We start from the raw sequence: 23529 nt of genomic DNA on the forward strand, positions 1-23529 counted from the left end.
AGAATACAAATTTTCATAAGTGAGTAAATTAAACCACTTGTTATAATTAAACAAAAGGCCTGTTGCAAAAGATTTTTAAATTGTAAAGCGACATCTCAAACATTTCCACTGAGTCCCACTATTAGCCTCTTAGTGAGATGAGCGGCAAGATGAAAAAATCTAGGGTTATTAACAGTTGGCACCTATCTATCCTGATGCCCTGATAGAAGATATTATAAAACTATGAATCATAATCACGGGTACGACAGAGGTCTCGAGCTCTGACTCTGCCCTGCCCTGAAAAAAGGCGGAGGACAGGAGAGTTTCTAAGAAAACTCTTTTCTTTTGACTTGAATCAGTACACATTCGACCTATTTACATCTTTCCTGCCCAGTGGTTGGTTACTGCTATTGAAGCTGCGGTGGCCTTAACTTTTCAACATTGGAGCAGGCGCCTCATGAATAGCGATGGTTCTTCCACTTGGTTATATTATATGTGCACCGGCTCATTTGAGTGCCAGCGCCGGTTAAGTGACTGCACATAGGCCATTGCAAATCAGAACGTTGGGAGAGCATCTCTTGCACTCTCTTACAAAAAATCATATTTACAAAGAGGATGTCGATCACACTGTGTTCCGATTATTAGGAGTAGGTCCCAGGTTTACAACCCAAGCCTAGACTGACCTGAGCCGAGTGCCTGCACACTATTCAACTTAAAGAGGTAGTAGTAGGGGAGAAACACAATTGAAGGTATAGAAGTTGAAGTATTAAAGTGGTACCTGTTGGGGGGTGCGGAGCGGCGGCAACATGATGTGCGCGGGCCTGGAGCTGCTGCAGCTGTTGTGCTGCCGCCTGCGCTACGGCCTGCTGCACCTGCAACCACACCGGTGGAGCGTCACTACGTGAGATGTCAGAATCAGGGTGAACAACTCTAATAGTAATTAGTTATCAAGATGTAGAATCACAACTTCGTTAATAAAGTCAGAGGCACCAGAAGAGGTAAAATCATAGTTTTTTTTTAATGAAAATAAGGGACGAGACGAGTAGGTGGTTTGGCTGATGATAATTGATATGCCCTACAATGCAGTGCCGCTCAGGATTCTTGATAAACTCAAAATTTCTGAGCGGCACTACAATTGCGCTCGTTACCTTGAGATATATGATGTCAAGTCTCATTTGCCCAGTAATATAACTAGCTACGGCGCCCTTCAGACCGAAACACAGTAATGTTTACAAATTACTGCTTCACGGCAGAAATAGGCTCCGTTGTGTTACCCATAATCTAGCTGGCTTCCTGTGTAAAGTAGCCTCCCACTGGTTCAAGCTCGATGGTGATGGATCCCGGTGACGCGGTTGTGCTTCATCAGTTCCCGCCGGGTTCCAAGTTCCGTGGCTGAGAGTTAGTTACCTGCGTATGCAGCAGTAGGGAGTGCGCTCCGTGCTGAGTCAGCAGGAGGTGCTGCAGCTGCGCCAGCGCGCTGCTAGCGTTGGCCGCGCCCGCCGCGCCCTGCAACATGGAAAGTGGGCGCTGAACCAGGAGGACTTTCATGACCAAGGAGGAGTGTGCGGGGGCTTGGAAGTGGGGGAGGTACTCACGAGTATGGCGGCGGCGTGCGCGGCGTGGGGCCCGTGCGCGGGTCGCGCGGGGGCGGCCCCCGTGGTCGAGTGCGTCAGCCGCCCGAGCGGCAACGCAGCGGACGGCGGCTGCTCGTCCCCGCTCGCCTCGCCCTCGCCGCTCGCCGAGCCGTCTGTCAAATTAAAATGTCAATTGGATTTAAATGTCAATGTCAGTTCCTGAAAAACGTTCCAAGCCACAAACATCATATTTTAAGGAATTCGTGTTTAAGGTTTAATAAATATTAGTGTATTCCATACATGTGGGTTGGGCTACTAAGTCATCATGTCAGTTAAAGAGTGACAGTAGGACTGCCATTTTTTTTAGTCCATTAATATGAATCACGTGACCAGTTTTGTGTTCTTAAGTCAATTTCGTTTTCTGGAATTACGTCCAATTTTTACAAAAGATTCCCGTTCCCATTCCCTGTTCTAGTTTATAGTATAATGTTATAACTTTGAATATATTCGACTTAGTATTTGTGTTTAAATTCTAAAATTAAGTAAAATATTTTATATTTTTGAAGTTATACGTATTTAGGCGCGTTATGAAAAAATGATGAGAGTAAATGAGAAGATGAGAGAAAATATTTTAAGATGCGCGCGCATCACTGCAACACAAACGTAACAGGATGAAATTTTCCGCTCCTAAAATTTTATGACGTTTGCAACATTTGTAATTTTTTTTTGGTTTCTTCGTCCATTATTAGGATAGGCAATGGGCTCAACTCTGTTCAGCCGTATTCGTTATTTAATAAGTAAATTGTCAAAGACATCGTTGCAAGATTTTTACAATATTGTTCTTTCTACAAACGTAGAATACCACGAATAATAAATAATTTTAAGAATTTTTGCTTTGTTAGGCCAAAGAAGTATAAATTCTTGCGTGCATATAATTCTTGTTTTTAACTAATTCTTTAGCAGTATACTAACTTAAATGATTGCCTCGATATTCATGAGAATTGTTTATACAAAATTATATTCGGAATGTTTTGGAACAGGCTTTTAAAGGTATATGAGGATATATTACTTGAGAGAAAAACAAAATATGATTAACTTAGATAAAGTGATCGATATGCGAATATAGTTTAAAGTCAAAGTCAAATAAACTTTGTTCAATAAGGCTTAAACCAAGCACTTTTGAATCATAACTATAAATATTTCTTTAAAATTACTGAATCTACCATATGTTCACAAAAAGGAGAGCCCGTGAGAAGAACTCAACGGCCACTCTTTTAAATTAAAAGAGTATTTTAGAATGGCTCTAACATACAAAACAAATTAGTTTGTAAGGTGCTGCATCCAATATTTGAATTGTGTTCGAAGTTAAAAGCTTTTTAAATATCAAATATTTTATAAAGAATAATAAAAAATAAACTGAATCAATTATCCTATATTGGATGCATCAAATTCAAATATTTTTATTCAAAATAAGATATAATATAACTTATGAAAAGTAAAAAACTACCACCCATTCAAAAAAGTATGCCTCAGACCTGAGAAGAACGGGCGCAAGGAACTCAGCGGATTTCTTTTTATTAATATAAATATGGTTACAATGAAATATCGTACAATAAAATTTAATATTTAATAACCTGAGGTCGGTGGCTCCATTCCCAATCATTGAGAAAGTCATTTATGTAGTAGTAACCTTTTCTTAACGTTATACAAAAGAATTGTTAGCTGTTTATTTGAACATTTTCTGGAAACTTGTTGTAAAAGCATCGCCACATAAGACTTACTACTTACATCAACCTCAAATAGTGGTAGGGTGGATGGTAGCGGATGGGTGTTAGTTCTATTTTGAAAAGATACAGCCTGGCGATGTAGGCGAGATCACAGTACTAGCCATACTTGTACACACAAGGATGAAGACATGTATCTTGCACGAAAATCTTTGTGTTATATAGCAAACATATCGAGGTATGTTTCGTATCGTTATATTTATCGTTATAAGTGGGTACAGTTCCTGCGGGAGAGACGTGATGCGTTCAATGTGCACCATTGTTCGTTAGTCGTACTCTGTATCAATATATTGTGCATATTTGTCATGACTCGACACATTCAAGTTGTCCCTGCTGCCCCTGTACCACTAAATGTAATGATCTCTCTAGCGATAGATCACATTTCTACAATATCGTTTCAATGAATAACAATAGAGCCGCGCGTCGGGCGAATGTGGTGCGTGCTGGAAGGTGGACGCCAACCACGGCTGCTTCACATATGCTACATGAATGGTTTTAATGCAGATAATTACAATAACATCATGTACACGGAGGTATAATTGGAAATTAAAACGTAAATCGCTTAATAAAGGGGTGAAGCAGGTCGGGGCCACACGTCCCCGGGGGCGGATTCTCATAGAGTCACGTTCATGTGTCCCAGCGTCAGGTCGAGCCAACTTTAATAAAGAGATTAAGTTTGTTCGCCACGATCTCGTATTGTGTTGCCCAAGCCGAGGGAGCACACCACGCCCGCGTCACTTTCTCGAGGTTGGCTCGTGTCATTTCTTATTGAAGGGTTAACCTGCCTTTTGTTGCAGTTTTTTGTGCGTCGCGTGCACTTGCGTGCGTGCGCGTGCGATTGAGAGGTAACCCTTCCCCGTGAGCCCGGTATATGTTCTCGCTACATTTCAAAATCAGTACTCGTCGCGAACAGTTTCAGGGCTGTATGTTATTGAATACACTATTTAATATTTTCTTGTTTTTCCTCTTGTTGTTCTCCTTATTTGAAGCATAATAGTGTATTAATAGATTGCCGAGGATACGAGAGTTTCCTCATCCATGTAGCCAAGAGATTACTTTCTTGCCAGTGCCAGGCTGTGGGTGTCATATCTGGCGCTGCGCGGAGCGGTTGGTTGGTCTTTTAATCTTTGGACGACGGCGTTATTTTTGCCACACGACATCAAATCAATTTAAATTGAGCGTCAGTTTTCTTTTGCATACAAACATACAAATTAATCATTTTGTTTATATTAAATGCACTGTCATACCGGTAACGTCGCGAATTATTAAATTAATTAATTATTAAAAATAAGAATTATTGTTGTTATTATTATAAAATATTGTATTGATCATGTTGCGAAAATTTTTGACAACGTATGTATTGTATGTTATAGAGATACTCTAAATCAAATATTATTATACTTTATAAGTATTCTGCATGTATTGTGGCTAGGGTAGTATAAATATTACTCATCATCAGTCGGAGGGCGTCCACCGGTGGCCTCATCCAACGCACTTCGGCGATCCTGACTAGATCGTCGGTCCATTTGTGTGACCATATAAATATTACAACAAAGTAATTATTGAAGTTCATAATGATATAATTGTGTAATGAATGCCATCAAATACATAGCTTGTAAAAGCAACCAAGTCTTGCAATTCAGTTCTTCAACCGTACAAAGTGGTGAGATCCATGTAATACCAAGTCGGTCAATTTATTCAATCTCTACTTCAGGGTCCTTCTGCCTTAATCTATTACATAATTAGCTAACCTATCAACATCTTACAGTGACAATAAATGAATATTGAAAATATTTTATGTTTTAAATAAATATATTAACTTGGCCTTGAAATTTATAATGCCTGATATGGCTTTTGATGTCTGCTGTTTATAAAATAAATAATATGGGGCCCAAAATAGAACCTTGCGATACTCCATTTACAACCGGTAAAGTGTCAGATGTATGAGTAGTGTGTAACGTGTATTATGTGACGTGTACTGTGTAATGTGTCACGTGTACTGTGAAGTGTGTGACGTGTAACGTATATTGTGTGACGTGTACTATGTAGCTACGACGTTACATAAGTGTAAAGGTGTACTCACCGTGGCTCGGTGGCGGTGAGGGAGACTTTATCAGATCACTGGACTCCTCTGAAACAAACAAACAAAATGTTTTAAATCTCAATAGAGTATATTCTCAAGTTCTGCGGGATCGTCACGTGCCAAGTGAAAACTGAAAAATGAGCAATAAAAATGTTAGTCACTGGCCAGCTCACCAGTTAACCAGTTCGCAAGTTCACCAACATGCCCGCTCCTGTTCATTTAAATTCGTCGCAGCCTGACATGGAATTGGGTTTCCTTCAAAATTTTATGGGTGTACAAGGTGTGTACTTATATATTGAGCGGAACTGTGGTTCACTCCCAAATTTATAATTCAAATTGTAAGTAATAGTACAAAAACTCTACCGAGAGAACTCTAGCATTTAGTCTTGTCAAAATTGTTCCAACCCATCATACACATTGCGTTTCTCAGAAGAATAACGTATACTTATTTGAAAATTACACCTTCGACATGATATGCATCACCATAATATGTATTTTGAGCGTATACATGTGTGATTAAGTATATTTTTCACATAGCAAACAGGCATTAAAAGTATCTATATGTATGGTATATGTAAAATCACATGTATGTATTTATATAGTTGTTATTTTATTAAAAGAGCGCAAAAGAGAATTCTGGAAGAGTTTCTGGCGCCGCCATCTTCTCTGTCAGAGCGCCATCAGTTTTCCAAGCGGTGGTAGTGTCTGAACTGACATCAAAAGGAATTCTTATTAATTTTGGGAAAATTAATGCCTTATGTGCTTAATATATGTTATACTTTTGACTAAAGCAATAAAAAAATATGTTAGTATTTCAAAAATATACGATAGATTAACTATTGTAGTCCAATCCATCACGTAAACTTTTATCATGTAATCTTATTAAGTGTTATATTACTAGGGCGCCATGAAGCCAAAATGTTAAGGTATATTATTTAAACTTTTATGTCGACATTTATCAAGACTACTATTATAAAAGAGTTAGCGAATTATCAATATTATAACAAAATAAAAAGCATATCAATTTGATTAAAAATTATTTTCTTCCGGGTTTAAGTGTCATGCTGATACTATAATTTATTGGTAAATGTTACTATTAAGAACTAATTGAAACTATTATGAACATCGATTTAAAGATGCAGCATTCATCATATTATATGTATGTGTACTTAGACAGTTGTGTTCGAACGAGGACTGCAAGTGGAGGACCGTTTACCAGTGGGAGGCTCCTTTGCACAGGATGCAGGATTATGTCTACCACAACGGCGCCTATTTCTGCCGTGAAGCAGTTATGTGTAAACATTTCTGTGTATCGGCCTGAAGGGCGCCATCGCTAGTGAAATTACTGGGCAAATGAGACTTAACATCTTACATCTCAAGGTGACGATCGCAATTGTAGTGTCGCTCAGTGGGTTTTCCAAGAATCCTGAGCACTGCATTGTAATGGGCAGGCCGTATCAACTACCATCATCGTCCTGCTCGTCTCGTACCTTATTTTCATAATTAATAAAAAAGGAGCATGCGGGTACTAGTCCGGAGTGGACGAGGGGTGCGAGGCGCGGGGTGATGTTTCGATGTCTCGCGGCGGGCTTCCGTGTCTAATTGGGAGATTATCTGGATAAGTCGCGCTTGTGACGTCACATACGCAGAGGATCATGCGTGTTCTTGGATCAGAAGCAGTCCGCGGCGGTGGCCGGGCCGCCGGGGGTACCGTGCTCGCGTGATCAACTACGTGCGGTTAATTAATCCCATAATCCGAAGCTGTATAACGCGCCTCCACCACGAATGATCGATTTGGTCGTAATGTAGGACAAGCTGTCGAATTGACCCGCCGCCTGCCGTGCGTCACCACGGCGCATCAGTAAATGCAGCTCGACCAAATAATATGAGATGAGTCCGACAATAAATGTTGCACAAATGATTTGAGTTTTCTTTACTGTTAATTCTCTGTGTGTTGTCTCGCCAAAATCTGGCATGAGTCTCGTGTAAATCATTTGTATAATTATGGATTTCCGCAAAGTTACGCCTACTTCAATAAATTTTAATAAATGTTGCTCCAACGAGTGTCTGCAGGGAACTGTCTTGAACTGTTTTGTGAAACCTCTCAGCAATACACTTTTAAAAAAATGTTTCGCCAGACACACGAGCTATGCCAGCCTGGTTGATATGAGAGCAGAAGACTGGCGCTGGTCTACATCTTAATACCTACGAGGGGTGGCTGATATAAAATCTATGATGCAAAATCATATTCTATATTTATTCCTTTTTCAAAATTATGACGCTTATTTTTTTTCGCTTGCTTTTGTTTTTTTGGCGCGGCTTTGATTTCACCATGTCGAAAGAAAATTGTAAAATGATGAAATTTGAGCATCGAGCAGTGATTAAATTCCTAAGTAAAGAAGGAAATACGCCTACGCAGATCAGAGAGCGCATGTTTAAGATGTTTGGTGATTCAAGTCCTTCTGAATTCGTCATAAAGTTTTGGTCGAAGCAATTTAAACATGGCCGTGAGAGCCTGGAAGACGACCCACGTAGTGGAAGGCGAATTTCTGCTGTTACCGCAGATAATGTTGAAAAGGTGAAGAAACTGATTCTTGCAGATCGGCGAATCAATCAGTGGGAGATAGCCAGAGATGTGGGCATTAGCAAGGAACGAGTTCATGAAATTATTCACGAACATTTGGGCATGTCCAAGGTGAGCGCGCGTTGGGTCCCTAGAATGTTGACCCCCTTTGACAAACAAAGGCAAGTAGAATGTTGTCAGGCATTTCTAGACCTGGTCAAAGGTAAAGAAGAAGAGACTATCTCTCGAATTGTGACCTGTGATGAAACTTGGATTCGCCAGTGGGATCCGGAAAGCAAATAAGAGTCAATGCAATGGAAATTTAAAGGAGAAAAGCCGCCAAGGAAGTTCAAGGTTCGGCCGTCGGCTGGAAAACTAATGGCCACCGTATTTTGGGATGTCAAAGGGATTTTGATGATAGATTATTTGCCTAAAAATACAACAATGAATGCTGAATACTATGCAAACTTGCTTGACCAGCTTCGTGAACAAATCAAAGAAAAGCGGAGAGACAAACTCAGCAAAGGTGTTCTGATTTTACAAGACAATGCTCCTGTACACACAGCCTTAACGGCGAGGTCAGCCCTGAGCAAAAACGGCTTCACAGAAATTAACCATCCACCTTATAGTCCAGATCTGGCTCCCTGTGACTATTTCTTATTCAAAGATTTAAAGAAAAAATTGAGGGGTCGCAGATTTTCGACGGACGAAGAAATGAAGGAGGCTGTGACTGACCATTTTGACGAGCAAAATAAAAATTACTATTATAACGGCATGATGTCACTTATTTGCAAATGTCATAAGTGTATTTCACTTGCAGGAGACTATATAGAAAAATAAAAAAAAAAAACTAGCCATCAAAGTCTTTTCTTTCATAGTTAGGTAGATTACTTATCAGCCTCCCCTCGTATTACTGCAATTTAGGGACAATTCTAAAGTACATATAACGCATCTTAAACAACACGCTGATATTGCGTCTCTTAAGAAATTTGTTGAGAAATCAGGGCATAGCCTTCGCATGGAAGGAGTGCGTAAGTCCACACACTCCTGACCAGTCAGACTAAAGGGCTTCAACTAAGTTTTATTAAGATTGCATTACTTTAAATATATACTATTATATTAGTAATAGAACACGTCTCGAATTGGTTTTAGTAGAGTTTTACGTTACCAACTATGGTAGGTCATTTTGTCGGGGGTTCAGTGAGGACCTATTTTTCGGCGGAGGAATCCTCGTAACCGTGCGGGGGGGCGAGTAAGGTTAATAAACAAGTTCAAAAATGTGTTGATTCTTGATAAAATGCCCAAATATTTTTGGGCTTTTTTTTTGGGCTATATTTAGCGATAGCTCATTTGATTCGGAGCACCGCGACCGTCTAGAAACTGTTTCGAAAAAAACAATTGTTATTAAAAAGTTAATATGAAAAAAAGGTAGGATTTAGTTTTTTGATGATAAAACTAAAATTAACAATATTTTAACACCCAGGCCGGACGTATCACTCGAATGAAAGTTATTTTATAATATGTAGTAATAAAAAGATTAGGATTAATATCGTTTTCGTGTAAACAGCTTTTATCGACACCTATGCTTTAAATCCTCTATTAAAGATTCTGAAACAGTTAGCTTATTGCCAACATTAAAACACCCAATGTCGTAATAATCATTACATCATCCAAACGAGTGTTGTAATGTTGTACTGAATTTCATAACAACACTCCTTGGTTTTTTTTCCGATCCCTTCATGCACAAAGAGTTTCAACAAACAGCCACATTCTTATTGCTCGATGCGTGATATCTGTATGAATTTCAAAAAAAGAACATTTTCGTTTACGCGCGTTCTACACTACCAGAACACGGCGCGCCATAAAAAAAAGTAGATTATTCGAAACCCCGCTACTTTTCTTGAAAAAATGAGCGATTCAAGTTTTGACGGCACACCGCCGGATATTTTAAACACCGCAAAATAACATAATATGCAAGTGAATTTTAATGATTGCACTATACAAAATGAAAATTACTACTAAAATTAATAATTTTTTCATTAATACTTAGTTTATTTGTATATAATCAGTAAAGGATGATATTAGGTTACGACTAGGGCTGGCTGTTTTAATGTTAGCAGTAAGCTAACTGTTTCAGAATCTTTTAGAGGATTCATATTGTGGGTGTAGATAAAGTCTTATATGCAACTGTTGATAATTAGGTATTAAAACACTCATGACCTATAACCCACCACCTATATAAGATACACAATTACACCATACATTATTTTGTTATATCTCAAGGGTTTAGACAGCGTTTTCGATTAAAGCTCAAAGGCTGCTGTATATTTCCGACACCTCTTACAAATACTGTTAATAAATACAAAAATGTAAACAAAAACTTAACAAATTATATACTGAAACCTTTCTAGAGAACCAAGCTATCCATTGGTGAAATCAGCATGAAAATCGATGCAGTAGTTTATGAGTTTATCGCGAACAGACAGACAAAGAAACGCTGCGGAGGACTTTTTTTATAACATGTAGTATACAATATCTAAAAATTTTTGAAAAGTTCTTATCATGGTTATTGCAATGTTAAAATTAGTTAATAGGTATTAGAGTTCAGTACAGCCTTTATGATTTCTATAACTTTAACTTTGTTAATCGATTTCACAAATTATCATTGCATAAAGGGTGGGCGGCGGACCGAGAAGATGGTCCTATCGCAATAGTGACAATATGATATGAGTCGTCACTCATTATAAAACATTTCTATGTTGTAGCGTCATACAATATGACGTTCACGTTAACATTCCCGTGCTGGCAACGTTAGTCCATAGCAGAAGTATAATGAGCTGTGGTGGTGGTGTTGCTGCAGACGTGGGGTCCACTGTCAGTCACCCCACGGGGTGAAGACAGGACGAAGACAGTGTGAAGCCACTGTGCGTGTATGTGTTTCTCATTTTTTTTAATGAAAATAGGGGGCGAGACAAGCAGGACGTTCAGCTGAAGGTAATTGATACGCCCTGCCCATTTCAATGCAAAGATTCTTGAAAAACCCCAAAAATTCTGAGCGGCTACAACTGCGCTCGTCACCTTGAGACATAAGATTGCATACATTTGCCCAGTAATTTCACTAGCTACGGCGGCCTTCAGACCGAAACAAAGTAATGCTTACACATTACTGCTTCACGGCAGAAATAGGCGCCGCATTATTAAAGAGATATTTTAACTTATCCCAGGATGAGCCTCATTCATCATCAGATGTTTAACACTCCATTTGAATATAGATATTGTGCAAATTATTAAACATTAACCCCCTTATTCATAATGGTCCGCTAACTTTAAACAGCCGCTTAAGAGTGTTTTTTCTCATTCTGACTTAGGTCAATAGAAGAAGACAGAGTGAGAATTAGCAATGCTTTAAGTTAGCAGACTTAAGATGAATAAGGGGGTTAATAATTAATATAATAATTCAATATTATATTTTGTTTATGGTCATCGTAGGAACAAATTGCGGGTAAAGGCGCGCGCTACGACAGCCGACTACGTGCTACGCGTTACGACATCGCTACTAATGTTTTTGTTCATTCATTTATTTACTTTACAAAAGTTATTTAGTTTATTAAGTTCGCAGACCTGTCAAACTAATAAAAGAAGAATTAACTGATACATTGTGATGTACATACATGTTATGCTACCTGCCGTGAGTTGGCTGGTCGCCAACAGCCAGTCGCGGATGTAAGGGATTTACGAAAGCGAGTGCGCTCGCACACGCAAATAATCTCACTGACGGAGACGAGGGGCTGACAGCTCGATAAAAAATAGGATTCATGTAAAAAATGTTAAAACATGCGCATTGTGTCCCGATATTATTGAAACGTCATCGGATAGTTTTTATTAGATTGAAGTAATTCACAACGTAAAGGGTGTGGGAGGGGGTGGCATCCCGTGTGCTCGCTGCAGACGTGCTCGTTTTGTTCTTAATCAGAGATCTTTATAAATGATAGTAGAGGCACCGTGGCCATATAGTGGATCCCGGCCGCGCTAGAGCCTACCGGCCAAAATGATTACCTTCTAACGACACGACCTCTGGACATGCCGGCACCTTCGCCGTTACACAAAGATGTACAGAAAGCGCAGGCGCGCTTGTTGAGTACTACATTGTCTTAATATGATTATGATTGAATACTACCGTGTTATCTTACTATGTGCCTTTAAATAAAATAGTTTCTAACAGAAAATATGAATGTTTTTGAAGTGTTGTAAAAAGAAAAATATGTAGAGTAACTCTCTGAGTGATCAAATAGAGCTTCAAAGTTATGGACTTGATGCGGTACACGTTTTGGAGACGAAAGAGGGCTAGATCACTTTTAGTTTTGAATTATTTATTTCAATACGAGGTTTCGACCAATAACAAAACACTCAGCTCACTGCAGGCCGGTCGCGACACCTGCTCCTCCTCCAGCAGTATTACCACTTCTCCTCAACCCATGGCATGTTTTACAAGCACCACTGTATTAATGAACACCACTGGCTCCTGTCACGATGGACCGGCAGGGGTTGGTGGACATCGCCAATGAGGATCAGGCCGGGCAGAGGCCTGGACAGCAGATATAGCGAAGTGAACACCTACCACGATCTGGTTTGTGCTGAGAAAGAGTTCTTGAGCTTTGAACTTGGAAGTGTGGGCTGCGAGGACGTGAGAGACCCACTTGAGACAGATGACCGTTGTAACCTACACGAGACACAACAATACAGTATATACACTGCTCTTAATATTATTTAGCCCTTTAAGGTACAACAGGTATTTTAAGTTATAATATCTCATTTCAATTATTGTAACATAACATGTAATATTATATTAAAAACAGATAACGACACTTGCCTTAAAGAGATGAACATTTGGGACACTTGCCCAGTGGCTATCTGGTAGATTTTGATTTTCCTTAGTTTCAAAATATAATTTTTTTAATTAATTTAGAAGCATGATTTTTTAACGACTGTAGCATTTCGTTAATTAAATCTGATTTCTTGGTGAATAACCCTTAAAATGAATCGATCTCATCGTTACTTCAAATGACAATAAGTTGCTCCATCTCTGTACAAACACAAAATAGCGAACAATCATATAAGTAATTCAAAACATTATTGAATGTAATATTTAAAAATATCTGTCAACATTTTATTTTACTGTATTACTTGTTTTTTTATCTTCTCCGATGGAGCCAAACTTTTAATCTGAACCTATTTTTTAGGCAACGCCGATCAAGTTGTGAAGAAAAAACTAAATGCGTTGGAAATAACAATGAAGAGGTCCTGGTCGGGCCACCTGCACTTGATTACTGCAAATTAGAATTGAGAATGCAATTAGAACTACATTGCAATTTATCAACTCAGTTATTGCAACATCTAGGAAATGTTGTTACCCGTACGGGCAGACTTATGACGTTCGCGCTTTCGTTAAGTATAACATAAACTGTCTGTCAGTTTGTCTCAAGAAGCTTGCAGGGCATCTACATCGCTACGTCGGTATATATCTATTTACAGTTTCAGTATTTCGCGAGATACCTACCAGCATGTTAACTTTATATTTTTAAATGTTTTAATATGTATTCTGTTTAAGTGCCTAATTAATAAATAAATAAACATCAAGTCAATACACGGCAGACGTCGTTTGTAGGTAATATTACTTAACTTAAAGCTTGAATAAGTTGGTTGATTCAACAGCATTGGCATCGCAGGATAACATCGCAAGCTCCGGGATATTTTAACAAGCAGCAGTCATAGACAATACCTGAGCGACGGACCGGGCGGCTATCATTAAAGTCTACGAAATATTAATGTATCAGAAAATAATAGAGCCAGCCCTGGCCTAGCAGTGGGCTCTCTCAGTATTGTATTTACTGTTTAATTAATTCCAATATCAATACAGCAAGTTTTTGATTTAAATATAAGCTTAAAATACTTGTGATTTTATATTGAAGGTCACGATATAGGACGCGGACGTTTATCTATCATCAGCTATACCGACCACACCCGTATCCATCGCAGACGTGGATATCACAGCTTAGAAGACCATCTGGTCACACTAAATATTCTCAACTCATGTTATATGTTGTATCGAGTTCCAAACTACCAAATTGACATTAATAATAATTAGTCAATATTCGTTGACGTCACATAACTGGCCATATTATAAACTATTCAAGACTTACGATACGCGGTGCAGAAGGGACGCGAAGCGGCGCGCACGCAGGCGGTCAGCACCATCCTGGAGCCGGGCACAGAACTCGGAGACGGCGGTCAGTGCGGTGTGAGTGCGGCGTCAATGCGGTGTCAACCGGTAGCGCGTGAGGTGTGATCGGGGCAGCGGTCGACGAGCGACTGGCGCTATTCGCGAGTCGCGGCGGGCTCCCGGGTCCCGGTCCCGATCCCGGTAACAAATAAAATTCAACGTTTTTGTTCAAATCCGTTTCTTTCCGCCCTTAGTGAATTTTTTTCGCGCTTCTTGCCATTATTTCGATTACCTGAGATGAATTTTTTTATAGTTTCGCCTGACGATGTTCGTTTAAAAGCTGTTTAATGTTTTTATGAAAGGGGAACGACGGGTTCGGCTAACCGATGCGCGAATTCCGATATCGGGTTTGATTAAAAAAGTGCAGTTTGGAATAATCGGTTAATATTACATCGAGCTGTCGCGGCCCCCCCCCCCCTTCCCCCCCACCGGCGATCACGACACACTCGCAGCCTGCGAGCTACCCCTAAACTCGTTAGTCGTTTTTTTATTATTTATTTTTTCAAATAATATTTCGTTTCACTTTCAAAGGGTCTAATAATTATAAAACATATTTTTTATTAACTATTGCAATGTTACATCGGCAGAATTGTTCGACAAACGAAGTAGTTTAGTAAGATAGGGCTATTGGTATTGAAGTGTACAAACATTATGGTTTCTGTTTGAAGTTGATGTATCATATGGTAATGAGAGCGGTAGAGGTGAGGTTGGAGGTCGGAGGTCAACGGTCGGGTCGAGAGGCTACTGAAAGTATAAGCAGCATCTTTGTGATGTAAATGAGAGTACACAGCGGTCCTCGCGAGCCGCTGAGGGCGCCTCACTCGCTCCACTCCATTCCGGTCCACTTCAAAAGGTGTTTGTTTAGGCGCTTCGCACATTTATTGCTACTTTGAATACGAAATATACCTCTTGTCGGGTGCTCGTGTCCGAGCCGCGGCCGACACACACTTGCCGCTAGTGCGGTTCCCACGGTGTCGGGTGTAGTGTAAGAACACGCGGTCGCGGGCTACTAAATTATATTGATTTTATGTATGAGTGTGCCTTTTGGAGAAAATGAGAAAATATATTTGTTGAGGTCAAATACTCCGTCCAAATGTTTTCTGATGAAATTCAAAATACGTATTATGTTTGCTACTTGTGTTAATGCTATTCAATATATTTCCACTAAGTTAATATTATAGTGCTTTCACCGTCTAATGGGCGAGATATGCGGCGACCACACACACACACAACGGCGTCGATACGACAGAAGAGAATATGAGAAGCTGGCAGAACATTACAATTCACCAGTGGGAGGCTCCTTTGCACAATATGCCGGCTTGATTATGGGCACGACAACGGCGACTATTTATGTCGTCTAAGCATTACTGTGTTTCGGTCTGAAGGGCGCCGTAGCTAGTGAAATTACTGGGCAAATGTGACTTAACACCTTATGTCTTAAGGTGACGAGCGCAATTGTAGTGCCACTGAGACTTTTTGGGGTTTTCAAGAATCCTGAGCGGCACTGCATTGTAATGGGCAGGGCGTATCAATTACCATCGCCTGAACGTCCTGCTCGTCTCGTCCCTTACTGGCATGAAAAAAAAAGTGTGGACAACGATGAGCCCACCACTGGCCTAAAGAACGGCTGAAGAATATCGCCACTAACGATATATATCTTGTTATGTACAAGTACCGCTCCCGGCACGTCATAAAGCAAAGGGTTCGACGGTGACAAAGGGTCGTGCGCACGCGCCGACGCGCTAGTGACGGGTGAAGGGGGTGCTGGTAACGCCGCCATTTATCACATATCGTATTTAATTCTTTAATTCATCTATATTTATTATAATTGAAGCAGTAGTCATCTTTTATAACACAACCTAGTAGAGACCGTCCCGCTGCCAATGAATTATAAGTAAACTAAGAATGACGTATAAATATATTAATTAATTTAAATAAGTCATACAATCCTGTATCGAATGATAAGATAGCTAGATAAAAAATAAATGTTTCTTAACTGGATCACAAATTAATGTTAGATATATTTAAACGAGTCAAAATTATAATATAAGATATAAAAAAAACTAGTCGTTACTACTAGTTTACTTTAGTTATTTTCATAGTACCTATTATTTCCTATGGTATATTGTTATGGGGCAGTGCAGCCACTATTAATATCATGTTTGTGCTGCAGAAGAGAGCTATTTGTGCTATTTATAATCTAGGTCCTAAAGAATCATTGAGAGCGCTATTGAAAAGAAAAGAAATAAACATTTCAACATATCTCAATATAATATTAACATTATAAAGAGGCAAACTTTGTGAGGTTGTATGGGTAATCTCTCGATCTACTGAACTGATTTTGATAATTCTGTTAACAATAGAAAGCTACATTATTTGTAAGTGTCACAAGCTATAAAATACCCGACAAATGAAATGTATACACTTCTACAATAAAGTCCCAGCCACTGTTCAGGCATTGTCTATAAATAAATTTAAATGTTTTATAAAAAAATGGCTCTGTCGTAAATCCTATTACTCCACTGCTGAATATCTAAATGATCGGACAGCCTGGGACTAGATTGTGATTATTTTGTAGCAACTGTACAATATTGTATATTTTTATTGAAAAGAGCGCAAAAAAAAAGAATGCTGGGAGAGTTTCTTGCGCCGCTTCTTCTCTCTCAGAGCGCCATTTGTTTCCGAAGCGGTAGTAGTATCTAGTAGTATAAGAAATGACATCAAAAAGAATTCTAAAGGAATCAATTTTGAGAAAATAAATGCCTTTTATGCCTTTTGTGTTAGTCGGATCTGTAAAGAAAGCTAGAGAAAAAACGTTCGAACGAAAACATTTCTAACGAACGCTGCCTTAACGATGATAGATATAATACGATTATTTTGTATATTTGCATGTGGCAGCATTGAAACATATCTGATAACAGATAAGTAGGTGTTTAAGAAAATTTATTGAATTAGGCGTTACTTTGCGGAAATCCATAATTATACAAATGATTTAAGTTTTCTTTAGTGTTAATTCCGCCAATATTTGTTTTTTAAAACAATTCGACACGTGTTTCGCCTCTACACCAGGCATCCTCAGGACGTGTTGTCTCGCCAAAATCTGGCACGAGACTCAAAGCACGTGTCGAATTGTTTTAAAAAACAAATATTGGCGGAATTAACACTAAAGAAAACTTAAATGTGTAAGTAGGTGTTTAACGGAACGGTTTAACGGAAGTCGAGTGTAATAGTTAGTTCTTGATAATGTATGTACGAAGGCACTTTAGTGAATTTTTTAGCAACTGTGATAATTACCCGGCTAAGTTGAGTTAGTCTTTTTTGGGGGATATATAATATATATTCTTTTACAACATGATCCCAGAAAATGTTCAAAACAAATGTATTACGGAAGCCAAAAGAATTGTTAAAGTTGACGTAGTAGTCTACTACTAAATATAACATTAACAGCTTTCTTAAATTAATTAATAGATCGTTAGATTAATTAATAGATTAATAGTTCGTTAATTAATAACATGCAGTTTGTGAAATAGGAAGACGAGATCCACACGGTCACGCTCAGATAGATGGCGACTGAGGGAAGAACTGCTCCATAGTATGCAACCATCAGCCTCCAGTATGGCGTCAAAATGAATTGAAACAAAACCAAAATGGGAGTTGGGGGGAAAATCATTTTCTGAAAGAAAAACTGTTTTTGGGAGGAAATGGAGCATTCCACAAGAGACACAATATAAGTACCAGGAGGCCCAGATTGCTGCGTATTGTCGTAAAAGATTGATTAAGAATACTCCTTCTGAACTGAGAGGTTTTCAAAGAATGTACTATCCCAATCAGTTTTCTAGCAATTCAATGTTTGAGAGAGGTATTGCTTAAAAGTTTATAGATATATAAGGTTTAACATAAAAGCTTACATAATATTTATAGCAATTGAGCGTTGATTAGTAGATGGGTCTGGTGGGAGGGGTTAGTGTCGTGGCATGGGCTTACTCTTAGTATGAAAACATAACCACCGGATGTTTGAATGGTGGGATGTCGAGATATCAGGGTATTTGTACTGAGGGATATAAGATGACATTTTTCATTTAACACACGCTTAGCGCTTCAAGCTGAAGAGATAAACGAGTGGCGACTTGCGCGGCAGGCGGCGTGGTCATCAGTGATGTCAGCGCCCAGGACGTGACAGGTCGAGCTCGATAATAGACCAGTCGAGATGAGAAGCGAGTAGTGAACCTATTGTGACTCTGCCAATCCTTCGCCCTTTCTATATTGCCTCGAGAGTTAAGATAGGTGCGGGTGTAGGGAGCGGGCCGCGGGAACAAAGGCACGCTATCGGCCAAGTGCGATCGTAATCAATTGCGAGGCGAGCGCCGCTGCCATCGATTGCAATTCAGATTGCAGCGTGCGGGACGGGAGGGGGGGAAGGCGGCCATACTGGATTAACGAGAGCTATTTGCATTTACAATTGCGTCTAAACGAGATCACGACGGCGGCAAGGGTTGCCGCCCCTCCCCCCTCCCACCCCCGGTCTATAATCCCGTTAACTGGTCCGCTCGCCGCGCCTCCTCAGCGCCCCTCACCAACAGCACCCTCGAGGCGCGCAGTTTGAACTCAGCAAGTTTAATTTGCGATTGTTATTATAATGGTCGCCGCTCATTTTACATCATCTCTTTGTTACAAAGTCAATATTGACTCAACCGGGAGCCGAGACCGGGACCGGGACGTACGGAGGAACTCTACAAACAACTACTGTAACATGAATCGGTTCTCTCAATTCACTCTCATCACCACGAGAAATAAACCCTCTTGATAAGGTCGCGGGCAATCGTTTTCTTGTTCAATTGAACCTCCAGAAGACTCAAATATTATACGTGTTAACAGTTTATAAACTCTATTTGTCGCATCACTGCTCTTTAAATACAATCCCCCTAATAGCCTCACCTAGTAACGGAATACTGGGTCTATTTGAGCCTGCGAGTCGGCCTGCTAGCGCTCTACCAGCTGGAAGTATGGTAACGTGTGTTGGTTTAGGTGGTCATCTTTGGGCTACCCGGGAGTGCTGCCTGATCAACTCATGGATGTATCCAGATTGCTAGTGGGATCACTAGTTTCTAATTGGCATCTACTATAAGCAGTATGAGTATATTAGTTAGACGACGGGGATGCTTTTACAACATGATCTCAGAAAAGTTCAGATAAATGTGTCACAGAATTCAAAATAATTGTTAAAAACATGTATGTTTGTGTTTTTAAATTATATCAGACTTGGGAAATCGATAACCGCCCTAAGGTGTCCTGATGAATAAATTTTACAGCAATGAAACTTTAACTTAAAAGAAGAGGCCCTACTCAGGTCTGAGGGATATTTTTTCGAATGATGATGAATAATTTGTTAAGTCCTGTTTTTAGTTATAATCGTCAGTTCGGGAAAACATGTCGCCTGACAACAAACATCTTCTATGTTATTACATTGTCGTCAACAACTGTCATCAACTGTCATTAACTGTCATCACTGTCAGCTCGGAGCGGTCAAGTCATATATATATATGGTGGCCGTGTAGATATTGTCTTGCCCTTTAAGTGTCTTATTTTAAAGTTTGTGTTTTTTCGCGTAATGTTTTTTAATTAGAATTATTGCTAAAATATTCCTCAGATAATTATAGTGATGATGAACTCGAATGTCATAGAACTAATGATAAATCTCTACAGATGTAACAAATTACAAACACAACACTTTTGTTCTGGTTTATGTTTTAAAATTATTTAACTCTAAAACAGACAAAGTGATGGCCGGTTGCAGTCCAGTTGTGAGGCACACCTGGTCATCGTCTCAGATTTGTGGAAGAAGATGAATGAAGCGGTGACGTACTTGTCATTAATTTGGTCGTTCTGTCGTGGGGCGTCGCGAGGGTCAAGGTACTTTACTGCCAATCTAAATGAAATGCATTGTAGTGTTATATTCAGAAAATCTATTGTATGTTTAACTTCAAACGGACTCATCAATCTGATGAAAATCGTGCTGTTGCCCCATGTATTCTGGTTCTTTTTTTAAAATTGATATAGGAAGAACAGCGTACAATAATTTTAAATAAAAGTCTTACAGTGACAAAAAGCTAATTAAAGGTCCTCGCGGATAGCAAATTACTAGTTTAAAATACTTACGAACACTTAAGTTAATACTGTCAATGATAGTCGAAAATATAAGTACATATGCTATTTTTATGAAAATAAGGGACGAGACGAGCAGGACGTTAAGTTGATGGTAATTGATACGCCCTGCCCATTACAATGCAGATTATTGGACAACCCAAAAATTCTGAGCGGCTCTACAATTGCGCTCGTCACCTTGAGACATAAGATGTCAAGTCTCATTTGTCCAGTAATTTCACTGGCTACGGTGCCCTTCAGACCGAAACACAGTTATGCTAACACATTACTGCTTCACGGCAGAAATAGACACCGTTGTGATACCCATAATCTAGCCGGCATCCGGTGAAAAAGAGCCTCCCACTGGAAGGTAGTAGGCCGTAGCTTGTGCAGAATAGATCTAAGATTAATGTTACTGCTAACTCGCCACAAGTAGGAATTTGGCCTTCTTTTTATGTAACGACATTAGCAACTTCGAGATTAATTGCTACAGATCTCTCACCTACCACTCGTTCCGAGCTCATCGAGAGCTATCTCCAATCACCAGATCAGTAATAACTACTGGCCCCACGGCTGACACTGTGATCCATCACTCGCGCAATGTAATATGATCGCAAATCACGACCCTCACCTATGACGTCACCCTAATTTAAATACTCGCGGTACATAGCGAACCCTTCCGCTCCTCGTAATCACACAATATGTAAATATATGTAAATAGCTGATCTACATGCAGCGAGCTCGGGTCGGGATTGGTCGCGGGTCGCGGGCGACGGGCGACGGGTCGCGGAAGGGTTGAACGTGATTTATCGCGCGCGACAACATTAATTGTGAAGCTAGTCGGGCGTCTGCCGCGCGCGTGACGGTTTTAATTTAAACTGCCATGATGAATGATGGTAGTTTAGCGAACGAGCTGCGGGAGTTGCCGGCGCGGAGTTAACAGCACGTGTCGCGCGGCGATGACGTCACAACATAGCACAGCCTCGGCCGTATCTCAACGCCATACATCCATCACACGTTGATATTGAAACCTTAATGATAACATCTATTTGAAGTTTTTCATCCGGGTCTTCTGCTGGACGCATTATTCATATCCTGATGAGGGATAGCTTTATCGTCTTACTTTGTCGTCTGTACATTTACTGCCTACTTTAATTTTACTGTGTAACTTACAGGTATGCAGCGAAATACTTACAGTTTTATTCTTGTCCTGTAGCTTCCACTTCTACTGTATACGTTATGTAGTTTGAAGTGAAACTTCTTTATAAATAGACGTATGAAAAGGCATAAAATGCATTTATTTTCTCAAAATTTATCCCTTTAGAATTCTTTTTTATGAGAGAAATTTTCGAGCAAATCTATGTTTTTAAACTTTTACTATTGCGAAACTTTTTCATAGTAATAGTATGACGGGCACTCATAATATATATATATTTCACACGCAAAATAGGAGCACAGTCGTCGAGTTGCGGCAATTCGCCCGATTATACCATACCGAAATATATATATATATATATATATTATTAATTTTATGCTGATATTTTGATCCATTGCATGACTCGTGGTGTCGAAATGTCGGCATCAAATTAATGAAATATATATCGTGAGTACTCACCCATCATAATACTAACTATTTTTAGCCAATCGTTACGACATTCGGTTACGCGCCATGTTGTTTTAAGTGCCACAGTACTGACTGACAACTGACAACTCTGTCATTTAAAGTTTATTAAATACATTGTCTAGTCTAATTGGATTTTTAAAGTGAAAGTTCGATATCGATATCAAAGTGGTATGGCAGATATGGTTCATGATTATGGTTATTTTGACGTTTATAATCACTACATATTATAAATCTTAAAAATCACCACACTGATTTTCATGCTGTTTCTACCAATGGAATGTTCTCGAGGCATATTTTAGTATATAATCTGTTAAGTTGTGTATACATTGGGTAAAATAGAACGATATTCGTTGGAGGTGTCGGAAAAAAATGAGACTTCACCAGTTGAGATATAATAAAATAATGTTTAGTAGAGTTGTGTATCTTATATGGGTCTACAGAAAAGAACGCAATAGCATATCATAACGAACACATACTATATCCATTATAATACTTAAAAAAATGGGCTTTAAATTTTTTTTAATGGCTTGAGCATTTCATGAAGATAATTTTTTTATTTACATGAATATCTTAGGAGATATAGCGAAATCAAAATAATGCGCAAAGAAATAAATATTTAATCACCATTGTTTTCACGTAGATGATGTTTTGCAGTTCGGTACAATACAGTATAAAATAGTATCGTTTTTTCAATTATTTTAATAGAACCTGGAACTGAAAATAGGTATAAATATAATGTCTACTAGATTCACAGTCATAATAATTAATACTTGGTTATTTTAATGGGTTTATACATTTACTGCAGATACTTATTAATTGTAAGTTTCACTTCTTACGTGTGTACATTTAGCTGTTGATTGATCTCAACTTTTGCGAATCAAAGTTTTACCAAATGTATACTGAAATACTTATGATGTTAATGAATTACTTAAATAATAATATTGTTGGTAATTTTTGTCGACTCTGTCTTAACCAGCTTGTCTCCCCCCACATTACCTTTCTTAAATAAAATGACACAGATGTGCGATTGACCACTACTGCAGGTTAGACCCGGGACTTCTGGAATTTGCCCACTCTCTGTCTCTGTTTCTCTCCTGCTGTCGATCACGAGACAATTATACTGAACCTAAGTGACCTTGTTGCAGAATCAGAACTGTAGGCGTCTTATGAATAAATGATGTGAGCGGGAACAGAGGAGAGGCAACGGGACTCGCTCCCGGGAGACGGACGAACAAACAAACACAGGTCAACATCACGCTCGGACACAACTCGCCTCATAATCGAATTCTCGTTGAGCAGCGCTGCAAGCGAGGGCGGGGGGAGAGGGGGGGAGGGAACACCCCTCCGCCATTGTGCTCGGCTGGTCAAGGAAATACAATCAAGAGTAAGTGTACAGAATGTTGTTCGATAATATCCATTACAACATAATAATATAATTTATACAATATCTAGGGCATCTAAGTCCTGGACAATTTAAGTTTGATTTAAAGATGATTAGATA

The 23529-nt window shown here is 39.3% G+C and overlaps 1 protein-coding gene across 1 annotated transcript in view; it reads right to left on the reverse strand.

The window, feature by feature from the left end:
• The window catches only part of LOC126967903 (silk gland factor 3-like), an 86187-nt gene that overhangs the window by 3384 nt on the left and 59274 nt on the right, over positions 1–23529 (reverse strand). The window contains exons 3-6 of the mRNA XM_050812602.1: positions 5421–5468; positions 1575–1726; positions 1387–1485; positions 758–851 (exon numbers count right to left, since the gene is read on the reverse strand). Of these exons, the coding sequence (XP_050668559.1) occupies positions 758–851; positions 1387–1485; positions 1575–1726; positions 5421–5468 (393 nt within the window). The remainder of the gene's footprint in view (positions 1–757; positions 852–1386; positions 1486–1574; positions 1727–5420; positions 5469–23529) is intronic.

The sequence above is a fragment of the Leptidea sinapis genome, chromosome 14 (genome assembly GCF_905404315.1).
Source record: "Leptidea sinapis chromosome 14, ilLepSina1.1, whole genome shotgun sequence".
Taxonomy (NCBI): Eukaryota; Metazoa; Arthropoda; class Insecta; order Lepidoptera; family Pieridae; genus Leptidea; species Leptidea sinapis.